Source organism: Ischnura elegans, chromosome 8 (assembly GCF_921293095.1).
Source record: "Ischnura elegans chromosome 8, ioIscEleg1.1, whole genome shotgun sequence".
Taxonomy (NCBI): Eukaryota; Metazoa; Arthropoda; class Insecta; order Odonata; family Coenagrionidae; genus Ischnura; species Ischnura elegans.
In genome coordinates this window covers 4,711,816-4,724,076 of record NC_060253.1, presented here as the reverse complement: position 1 = coordinate 4,724,076, position 12,261 = coordinate 4,711,816, and the positions used below count along the sequence as shown (strand labels likewise).

General features: G+C 37.6%; 1 protein-coding gene across 1 annotated transcript in view; it reads left to right on the top strand.

Annotated features, from left to right (window-relative positions):
- Window positions 1-11,037, top strand: part of LOC124163654 (platelet-activating factor acetylhydrolase-like) — a 123,132-nt gene extending 112,095 nt beyond the window's left edge. The window contains exon 11 of the mRNA XM_046540707.1: window positions 10,738-11,037. Coding sequence (XP_046396663.1) covers window positions 10,738-10,877 — 140 coding nt within the window. The 3' untranslated portion in view covers window positions 10,878-11,037. The remainder of the gene's footprint in view (window positions 1-10,737) is intronic.
- The last annotated feature ends 1,224 nt before the right edge of the window (window positions 11,038-12,261 follow it).

The following is a 12,261-nucleotide window of genomic DNA, read 5'->3' as shown; positions in this document are numbered from 1 at the left end:
AGGTAGTGTTTGATCGCTAATGACCTAGAAGGGAAAAAGGGGTCACGCTTACACGCGGGGAACGCGCAACCAATGGCCAAACTACGTGATGCAGAGCGTATCAGGAATGAAATTTTTCCTACTTCTGCTATTTCATACTCACTACAGTCTTTGTTTGAGGAGAATATTTCCAATTTTCAGCTTAGAAAGTAAATATTTTCTTGCATTTATCGGAGTGAATCAGTACGTTATGACTTAGAATAGACAATAACTTCAAATTCACAAGATAAAATGATTAATACTTTATCATTTTGTGGTAAAAATTTATTATCACCATGTTAGTTTAAGTTAAGGAAAAAAAAGATGAGGGGTAAGAATTACACAATGAGAGGCCGAAGTATTCATGTTTAGCATGACCATTTTGAACTTTCTTCGTGAGTATAGACTTAACTTTACTTAATTTAGTCATTATTGTTATTGATGACAATTTTTGCATGAAATTTTTACATTTATTTTTACCATGCTGACCTTAGTACTGTAGATCTCTACCCAAATGCTCGACATTTTCAATACTCTTGTGTAATTTCTTAACGACCAACCTTAGTGGGAGGGATTGAATTGATGCGTAGAATAGGTGTTTGGTATCATTTGAACGAATTAACTTTGTTTTTGGTTTTCAATTCGTTTATTTAGAGGTTAGTACTACTCTTTTCAAAAATGGAAAACTAGTTTTCTTACAAAATACGGATGGCGTAATATCGGCGAAGCAAAAATCGAAGGATGCCACTTGGCGTAATCTTATGCCCATAGCACGAAAAGAGATAAGTATTAACCCTTTATAACCCAATGTTGCTTCTAAGCAACATCAAAAATGTTTAAACTTTCAGCTCTGTTTAGGAAGTATCTAAACTACCCGTTATTTTGTAAAGTAAATTTTAAGGACGAAGTATTTAGCTGCCACGATAATTATAATTGAGAGCTAAATTTTCAAGTTTTCGAAATGAAAAATCTTCAACTTTGATGTCTCCCTTAATCAGCTCTGTGTTAGAAAGGGTTAAAACGAGCACATGGTGAAATTATATTTTGCGGGTATTTCGCAGGAAATCATGTCGCCATTGGTCAAAATCAGAGAAACATCCGCAGCCGATGGGCCGATAGAAGAACTTGACCAAGCACCACGTGCACCCCCGCCGACCCCCCCTTCCATCCGGCCACACCCAGCCTCACTCAGCCTTCGTCTTCAACCCTCACGTGGGTATGCCCTTAAGAGGGGAATGGACCCGCCCAGGTGCTTTTGCTTACATGTATATAGGAAGCGAAACGAGAAACGCGAGAGCACCCATTGTTGAAGAGAGAGAATGTGGGACATCAGACGAATCAACCCCTTTTTTCAGCGCGCAAATGGATAGGTCAGAAGTCGACCGATTTAACTCTCAACTTCCACCCTTTTTTCTTCTCTCTCCTTCCAACTGCCGATTTAGGTTTTTCCGCGGAAATTCTCTCATTAGGGCCACGTCGCGATGCGTTCCTTTTTTTTCTTCCTGTAGAGACGCACACGAGTTTATAAGCTCACATGTATTCGATTCGCGCGAGGCAACTTGCTTGTTCCCGCTTTCTTCAATTAACTGCCTTCTGCATTTCTCGGGAGTCGACGTTCCTTCCCAGTATTTCAGTTTGGGTGGATTTGATATTAAAGACAGGAAGGGAGAGTCTCGAGGAGCCGATGATAATAATCGCAGCAATATATTTATTTTTTTAAAGAGGAGAACAGAGGGAAAGTTATGGCCGCAAACGCAGGACAACAACAAAAAGGCAGCAACATGACTTATAAATTGTAATATGAAAAAATAATTTTACTTAGAGCGAAAATAGTTCAATCAACTCTTAATAGAGCACGTTGATAACCGCATAATTTTCAAGTATGCCTGTGATACCATACGCATTCCTCCATTGCATTTGACAAGCATTTTCATAGTTTCCGCAGACGAATTATGTTCAAAACCAAATTATATAAGCAATAACTTAACTCCGCTTATTTGAATTTTCCTTCCAAATTTAACTTAGAATAAATGGTTAACCGACCTTGGATCGAAGGTAGTCACAGCAAAGGAGATTCGCAATGACAATGTACCAAAAATATCGAAATAAAAACCGAAAGAGCCAGCTATCATAATGCCTTCCGCTTCGGAAAAGGTAAAATACAAACGTTGAAATGTTGATACGAAAACTCTGCCAAAACAAAGCTAAATGTGAATAATAAGATGTGAATTCTATGAGAAGGCAAGTCAGGTAAATTAGTCAGAAGTTGGTGTAAAATACAATTCTATTCAACCAAATCGTAAAGTTGGATAAGAAGTTAGCACCGCGTTACGTGACTCTGTTATCAACACGTACATTTTGCTTTGAGTTATAGTTCAAGATATCACAAACTCAATGTTTAATTGTGCCTAAAAACGGTGAGAAAAATCAGCTCTAACACTCCTTAATATTTTATTGCTTTTTGAATATAATATGATATCAAAATATTTGATGAAACAACAGAAGATCATGTAAGTATATAATTCCATATTTTTTTCTGAAAACACAACACATTAGACGATGAAAAATTCTATTACTCAGCCTTTTTCGTAGTATCATTACCAGGCATTTTGGTAATAGAAAGTATAGCCCAATAACCCTTATGGCTTTTATGGTCATTAAAAATAGCATCAGTCATCTTTAGGTCAGCAATGCTCCAAGGATATCTAAAGCCCCCACAAACACTGCAATATAATGTGGTCATTGAACATTATAATCACTTATTTTTTCATTGAAAAAGAGTGATAAATACAAGTAGATTGACGGATCACGGTTCTAAATAAAACATGACAGCTTGACCGGGCACATCATACGACGCAATGGTCTTATGGAGACACTCATCGAAGCACAAGTGGACGGAAAGGTCGACAAAGGATTGCCTTGTAAAAAATACCTACATAACACAAAGATAAGGGTATGAGAATAGTTCCCCTGCCCTTTAAAACTGTGAATGAAAAGTCCAGTGCATTGAAAAATTGTGATAAAACTCCGTAAAACCAACCTCAGGAATACTACAAGCGATAGTGATGATATTTTAAATTATTCCAAAACCGAATAAGAAAGCTAACGAAGAAACAAAAAATACTTTCTTAGTGCTATGCTTATTGGATTTATGCAAGCTAATCAATAGTTCCATATATCTATAAGGAAGCAAAATGCGGAAAACGGCGACAAAACGGTCTCTCTGTGAATTGGCATTTTCGAGGAATGCGAAGGTAGCCGAGACGAAGCATCGTGACCGAGGCTAACTCGAAAAGAACGGGCGAGTCACGAGAATATTTATCTGAAATCGAAATCCCGATCGAAGGAGGAGGAAGAGCATATGCTTTTTGAATATGCAATATGCCAGCTTAATATGAGAAAACTATGCAAAAAAACTTGCTGAGTAATTCGAAATGCAGCGAAGCAGAAAACAGCGCCGCATTCCGAAGACGCGATGAGACTTGCAGGGGGCAAAACGCACACGGAAGAAGAAGTGCCTTATCAGGGTGAATTGGAGACGCCAAAGACCGAGGTCATAGGCTTTTGATGCCCGACTCGTGTAAAATGGGTCAGTAACTGCAATGAAGGAGGAGGAGGCTAAAAAAGAGGCTGACCTGGTAATTACAGCGCGTTTCGGAACGTCCGAAGTGGTAAAAGTAGTGTAGGAGACAGGTGGACGATTGCTCTTGCAACAAAGAAAGTGAACGAGTGCCATTGGATGATGACGAAGGCAGACACGTAAAGGATGGAATTAAATATTTGAGATAGGGTCACCATTTAAGGCTTGAGATTTATCCTCCTTCATTTGGTGGACATTGGCAGCACTCATTGGCGCAGATGATGAAGTGGGCACGCTAGATTAGAGCTTAATCGCAAAATGATTGGAGCGCGATTGAAAAGTCTTTCGGACGAGAAAGTTGTGGAAAAGTCCTCTCCCAATCAAAACATCACTAAAATAACAGCTTTCTAATATCGCTACAAAATTAAATGCTCATTAAGAGTGATTTAAACGCAATTAAAATTTAAAAAAAGCAACTGGTTAGTAATAAAATTTAAAAATGCATCATTTTCCTACACTTTTATATCTTAAATTTTTAGCTGCCTTTTCACATTAGCCCAATCTATGAAATGACGACGCTCAAAATTTAAAATAGAAAGACCTTAACAAATGAAAACGATAGAGATAAGAATAAAAAATACATACTTTGATGGAAATTAATCCGGTAAAATAAAATATCAAGACGAAATGTAAAAGTGAATTTATTTCCATAATAATTTTCATCTCAAAATTTAGTTTCATCCATTGAAGCCTCCTAATTAGGTAGAAATTCTTTATACCTCTCCGTCTCAGTCGTGTCGTCGCAGGTGCCATCAGAAGAAAACAGGAATCACAAGTGGAATTTGCTTTGAAAAGGTCGCACGTAAAATAAAATAGCGTTTTACGACCTTAATTTACTCCACGACGTGAAGCTGTCACTCTGTCGGATAGCAGCGGATCTTAAAAGGGAAGAGGGAACAGAAGTTACTGGGTCAATAGTCTCCCTTGAATGACCAAATTGTTTTTAGGTATAAAAGACGCGGATTTTTAGGCGAAGTGCATTATAAAACAAAATACACAAAATAATCAGCTCAATCTCTCAATATTTGACTCTGGCGAATCGTATTTTCAATTTTCATCCTCGAAAATAAATTATTTTTAAGGTTTTTTTTTACATTTTTTCGGTTTTGAACAGCATAAATTTGCAATATGAAACACTACACTTGGGGAGAGAATTATTTTTTCGATTCATCAATTCATTCAACATAAGTTAAAAGTAATATGCATTACCTTCAACTCCTCCCCAACTTCAATATTTTTTCTTAAAAAAATAAATATTAAAAATTACCTTAGATATGCTTCATTATTTTCGTATGTTTTCAAATAAGTATCTGACTTCATAGTGTTCTCAATATTATTTACTGGAATAGTTGCTGAATACATAGCATTGGAATAATATTCTGGAGTAATTTTTATATTCGTCTTTTTTTAAGCTGCAGAAGTCTTTTCATACAATTAATTACATTTTGTATGGACGTCTTTCCTAGACTCACATATTTATATACTATTTTATTCTAATTTTCCCACTCATAGCTTTCAGTATCTTATTGTTGCTTTTTTTTAAATTGAACACTACGAATTCCGATAGAACTGAAATTTTATTTTCACACTTACAACTAACCTTTATTATCCACTTTTTAAACTTCAACTATTTTGGTTCACAATTATCTCTTCTGTATCCTTTACGACGGTATTCTCAGTGAGTTCTTTAACTTCATCCAGTCATTAGCCGCAGGTCTCTTTTTTTCTTATAAACTGTATGCATTTTAGGAAATGCTTTGCTAGAACAATAACTTTATATTCTATAATGAGAGTTATAAAATTGAAATTGTTTCCCAACCCCATCGCCCGAGCCTCGATAAAACTGCACAGTTGTCGGGATTTATCGTCCAACTCTCGCCATCCCAAAGGCCTCGCCTCATCAGCTGAGGTCTTATCCCCTGCCGCGCCTCCCCAGGGCACCGCCCGAGAAAGATCTGGAACGTTGGATGCAACGCTGACCCATTTTGTCCAGGACAACACACGCACACACACACAGCGCGCAAAACAATCCATATCCTCCCACCCTTCACCTCATCCTCCAAGGGAACACTCTAAGAGGTTTTTCTCTCTCTCCCTCGATATAAAAAACAATAATCGACCGACTTCCGGTCGCGCCCACGTTTTTAAACTTCGATTAAGTCCTCTCAAACGAGATTGCACTTTGGAGCGTCTTGAAAATTTCTAAAATTGGAAGGAAAAAGGGTGAAAATATACCTCAGGCGTTTGAGTTGAAATCACTGCGCTATATTCCCCATGAAATGAAGATTGAGCGAGAGAGAAAAAGTTGGCCTGCAAAGAAGTGAGGAATTTCTTTATGGAAAGGTACGCACGCACTAGGGAACCAGCACATTAACAATGAATCCTATCCTTAAAAATTAGAAAATTGTTTCATTCAGCACGTGACGCGAAGGGGTTGCCATATTTTACATAATAGTTGGATGACGTTTTTATTATATTATAGAAGCAATAAATAGTTTGAATGGTAAATAAGTGGCTTCTGTAGTCAGGGGGTTTTCGTGTTTTAGAACGCCAAACAGAGCCAATATGTGTTTTTGTTACTCGTATTTCAAAGACAATCGTGAATAATATCGAACTCCGCATGTTACACTATTATTGTATCGATTTAAGATTACTTATTTGTAAAATTTCATTCATTTCTCCCATTATTATTAGCTTCTACACATCATCATCATTGCTGCTCATTAAACTCCGTTTCATGTGCAGTGATTTTTATGGAGTCATTTAGAGAAAATAATACATGCCAGACATAGACGAATTTAGGGGGTGCACGGGGGCCCCCCTTAAAGACGCTTACTATAGATGAGATATTTAATATTAAATGTATTAACATTTACATATTTATAACTTTTATATTAAAATTAATATTATGTTTCGTAGAGTATTTGTTGCATGTAGTTTCCAAATATGAGACGACCGTTTGCCCTTCAGCCCTTTCATGACCCCAGAAAATACCCTGGATCCGCCCTTGATGCCAGGTATTTTTACGGAGTTTTCCAAACTCGCAGAGTTGTTTCAAAACAACACTAACGGGTTTTCAAAGCGCTAGAAAGCAAACTTGGAGTAAATTTTGGGAAAAGCGGAAGTTCGATAAAATGTAATACACTAAAATGATCAAAAACAATTAAATTTGCATCAAAACCATCAAATATAACATTTCAGCAAGATGGTTTAAATTATAGGTCATGCAATTGGGAAAATTAAATAGTTGAAATGATTTTTAACGCAATAGTAATTTAAAAAATGCGCTTTTATAAAAATTAATTTCAATTTTTGCATAGATGGATGGAAAACAAATTTTAATAATAAGTCCGAACAAGTGGAATTTCTCTGCTATGTTTCAGATCTTTTTCACACATCATTATCCTATAATACGTGGGAACGCGTGCGGAGATAGAACGGTTCAAGGCATTCAAGTTTCTGCATTCCATAAGAATTGAAAAAATAAGGATAGAAAGAAACAGCCATGTGCGGAGAAAGGCAAATGCTTGTCGAAAAAGAAGCAGACATTACGACGGAATGCAACGAAAGGAGGGAACTAGACGCGAGGGTGAAAAGTAATGACCGTTATAATGGAAGGAAAGCTAGACAAGCGTGGAAAGTAAGGACGACAAGCCTACAAATCGGAGTCACGATAGAATTAATGAGCGAACTATGAAATTATAAACACGTCGTATATTTCAATACGATAAAAAAAACATCTCAGGTCGTAACGAGTGAACTTCCGGGAATAGACCAGCTACTTTCACGGCAGAGAAAAGACTTTTTTCTTTCGAATAGTAATAATAATATAATTTATTTCGTGACCAAGCTTTCCTCCCTCTATCACGGATATTAGCACCCCGCTTGCTCCATTTGTACACTCAGTTTCATAACATTGGATAACGAGCGGAATTTACGGCTCATGTGGGTACAGCAGAATATTAGCTAGTGAATGTAGGTTTATACTCATGAATATCAGAGTTTCTGTCGGCCTGCGACGGTGTCAGAAACATGAATGTACACCCATATCCTCGTCATAAACTCAACCCATGTCCGCCCATAAAAATATCTGCTTGCAATTTTGAAGATATCGTAGTGTTCCGCTCCAAAGGTCGTCTAGCCTTATAAGTATTTTGGAGACGCATTCATCAAGCAGTTTTCTCAGAATGACCCGTGGCCACAAGGCTATGCGGGTGGTAAAGGTGATAAAATATAATTTGTTCTATGTTCTACCAGCATAAAAAGGGATTTAATATTCAGAGAAAGCATATTTTTGGACGAAAGAAAGTTAAAGCCATCATTTCAATCTCCTTCTATTTTTATCCCCATGTTGAAATGCCGATTTTCGACCGTCTCTTTCAGCAAGTGGAATCATTTCCATCGCACTCAAAAATAAACGAACAGATGGATTGGGTTGACAAAGCAATAAGCAGTAGATCTGAGACTATTTGAAAACAATATAGTGCGTAGTTTTTCATCAAGAGCCATATTTTGTCCAGAACGGTAGGGCTTTGCTACGGTGGGCGGAAATGGAATAACGGCATCACTTTTTTACAACGGTGGCATGGAGAAAAAGATCTTAAACTAGGGAGAAATAAGAATGGTGAAGCAAGGAGATACGACAAAGGACGCAGAACAAAACGATGAGTCCACCGCACTGAATTCAAATCAAGTACCTTAACTCTAGTAAGCGGAATATTGATGCTGGTATGCCCCATAATTCCTGTATAAATAAGAAGTGAATTAGGGCTGAGAGTAAAATATTTTGAAATAGAAACACCGATTCCTATATTGTTGGGTATAAATTTACCATTTACCATAGTGTAAGAAGCAAAATAGGCACTGAAATACCAATGAAAATTAGCTAATAAGTAAACGAATTTTAAATACTCTCAGAGCAATCTGAGATGACAAAATTCAACTAATACAACCATAACGAAAAACTAAATGCCTTTTTAAGTCTACAATGCCCTGCAATTTTGTAAAAAATTATCAGTTTACAACAATGATGTTTTGAGGGTAGTAAAGAATGTAGAAATGTGAGTGACACTGAGGAAATTAGCATTTAAATTACACGCAAATATTCATCGCTTTAATCTCACCACCATCATTTCGAATAATGAATCGTCACCAACACGGAATGCTAAGCCAACTTTGCCCGGGGGAAAACGATAAATAAACACACGAAACTTAACTATAACGCTGATAGAATCATTGCTCGTCCAAGGAACTGAGGTAAAACACAATTTAAACTACATATGGAACAAAAACAGTCTATGAATTAAAATATGACGCCATATTCCTTTAGGATGCTGTAAATAAAGGCTCACATGCAAGAAAAACGCTCATCCCCAGGGCATATTAGATGAAACAATTTCGGTTACGAGAACTTTCTAAGACAATTTCGACCTAGAATCTTCCCACTCTACTGGAAACGTGAAGTCAGCGCTCTGGAACGGTAAGATTACCGTCAACCTTCAACGTTCAGTAAATACCCATTGCCCGCTCCAGCGATGCAATAGGGGGTCACTAGATCTGCAGCCGTGGCATAAAAAATTCACGCTCCATTAGCCCACGGATGAACGAGCTAATCATTCGCACGACAAGTTGATCTATTTTCAAGCGCCAATGTGAACAACAACAGGCAACAAGATTGGCTCGCGAAACAGAAACAGCTGAGTCGTGTAGTTAAAACCAATTTTCATTCAAATAAAGTTTTCTTTTTTTTCAAAATGCTGATGAAAAAAAATGTAACCTCGAGATCACTTACGCCAAGAAGTTGGGCTATTTTTGGCGCAGTTAAATCCATGGTCTATGTCATAAATTATGGTAATGTATTCATCCATATATGGAGGTTAAAATTCCGTAAAGGTCAACTCCGCTTGAATAGACATTAAGATTGAAGGGGTAAATTGTTAAATTCTTCCCGGCATTCATCTTCACTACTATATTAACATAGATTACTTTGATCAGTTCCGAAATTATATTCGCATAATTAACAGAGAATCTTAAGTAAAGCCAATGAATACTCGAGTGTTAGGGCGATTCTATTACTAAAGTTAACATGGAAAAAATATTAGTACTAACATTCATATTCGAATAGAATTTATATCTCCCAAGGGTCGTCAACCCGTGACCAAAAGGTCACACGAGGTCCCCAAATCTCCATGGAGATAAGGTATCTCATGCAAAAATCGATTGTAGGCGAGTATAGGTACTTTTTGAAAATTCACCGCAAGAAATAGAGGCAAGAGTATCAATTTTCCACTTTTTTTTCTATTTTCTTTGTCCAATTAACACTTCGTACTTTTGACGTCATAATTAAGGCCTGAGTGAGAAGATAAGACTAACATGCACAATGTGCATGTTACCATAGCAAATCAGTTGAAAAATAACAGCGCCTTCCTATCGCCATTCATATCCAAAAACACCAAAGACTTGCCAAAAAAAGCCAAAATTTCTCAACTTTGAATGCGATGCGACACATCTTCCCGTTATTCGATTGCAATAATATTTTGCAGAATATGTTTTTACACAAATTTCAACAACAAAATGACAGGTTTAAAGAATGTATGCATGCTGGAAGATATAGCACAGTCTTGACCAATAGCGCATCATCCTCATCTACGGCGATTTCCACAGTATAAGAAAATTACTAAATTAATCTACCTTCAATATGTTCCCAGAATGCGTCTTTTCGAAGTCGGAGTCAACCATTGCGCAATACACGCACCGCAAAAACTGTTAAACTATTCACAACTGTCTCCTAACACCCTTTAAGTTATGAATCAGTTTCATCGTAAACGTTTGTTATCGTCGTTACTGTTTTGTTATTGCCATGGAGCGAGTCCGCTTACTCGCATTCTGACGTCACAGGGCGTTCTTGTTGCGCGAAAGAATGTAGTAACTTTTGTGAACTTTGAAGCTCTCTAGCAGCAAAAGTGTTGAGAATTATGAAGTCATATTTCGCATGCGTTAATAAATTTAACTTGCTTATGTAGGCATGTAAAAAAGTTACCTTTTTAATTTTATGAGAACACCCTATTTGTCTTTTCCAGATTCGGTGGACCTTGGGGAACACGAGCGCTTCCTGGCCAAGTGGAAGTGGCTGCTCAAAGAAGGACTTCCCGCCGAGGAGGACAAGGGGGAGTGTTCGACTTCAGACTCAGGCAGCGAAGTGGGGTCCACCACTAGCTAACACCCGACCACCACAACCTCATCAAACCAACACGCCGACACCCAAAGGGGAACTTTTACCGCCCATATTAATACTACTGTTGTATCATAGCTTGCGTATGTTTTTATATATTGTATTTTTACACCGTTGAGTTATTAAAATAAAATACCATATCAAAGAAGCAGCGAGATTACTATTTTATTTTCCCATTCCAATGGAATCGATATGGTATAAAATGCACTTAATATTCACGATGCCCAGCAGACGATATTATAGCACATATTTAAACTTAGTAATCGAAATATTAATTGTTTTCCTTATAAACGTTCAACAATGAACAGGAATGCAATGGTAGTTAAATCAAGGTCTAATTCACTACTAATTATAATTATCACTGGTTTTCAAGGAAACATCTCATTGATGATTACATAAAAATGAGCGATTTTTAAGTAAATATTCTACAGATGAGTACAGAGGGTAAAATGAAGTTGATAGCTCCCTTGCGAATGGCCGCTGGCTTTCCCTGTTGCCGGTGTGCCGGATAACTCATGACTGCGAACGCTTTGCTTTCCGGATATCGTGACATATCCAAGGCATGCAGCAGCAGGGCAAACTCGCGGCCGATTGGAGCGCTTGGCTCAAAATTTATGCAGTTTAAAAATGATACGCTCTCGACAGAAACATCATGGGTAGTCATGACTCCTGTTGGAATCAGCTATCCAGGGTTAAACTTTCGTGACCCAATTTTTCTCCACTCCGTATTTAGATGAATTTCGGAACATTAAGGGTTTTCTGGAGGCACTACATGCTAGTACTCCTTCAGTAGGGCGTGAAATTTAGATATGTATGTCACCTTTTCCTTAAGGTAGGCTATCACCGTGGACTCTCTCTGTCTCTGACCGTGGTCTCTTTCTCTAGGTATTCTTTCCCGATCCAAGGCGCAAATGTTCTTTGAGACCCCACGAAAATATACAGCCGCTGATTGGAGCAGTAGACAACTTTTGAATTGGAAGAGTCTCTTTCCTAAATAACGGTGGATGGATAGTATGTGGATGGGTAAATTCGTTGGGACAATTTTTACGATTTTTATCGCAAACTTTGACATTTTTCGTACACATTCCATGAGTTTCAATGACCCCATTTCTTCACCGTCGTGAGTTTTGGAGGTGATATCGTTGTCCCCTGTCACGCGAAGTTGAGGGAAGGACTGGAATTTGTCCACTATGGGTTAGATTTCTACCGATTCGCTAAAGAAGAGATTAAACTATGCATTTGCCCGTGCGGAGAGATACGCGTAGAAAATTTTAAATAAATAGACTTGTATTAAGTCAAAGGGTAAAGTCCTTTAAACAATTTTTCCATAAATTTCTCAATCCCATGGGAATTAGAATAATGAGAGCAAATT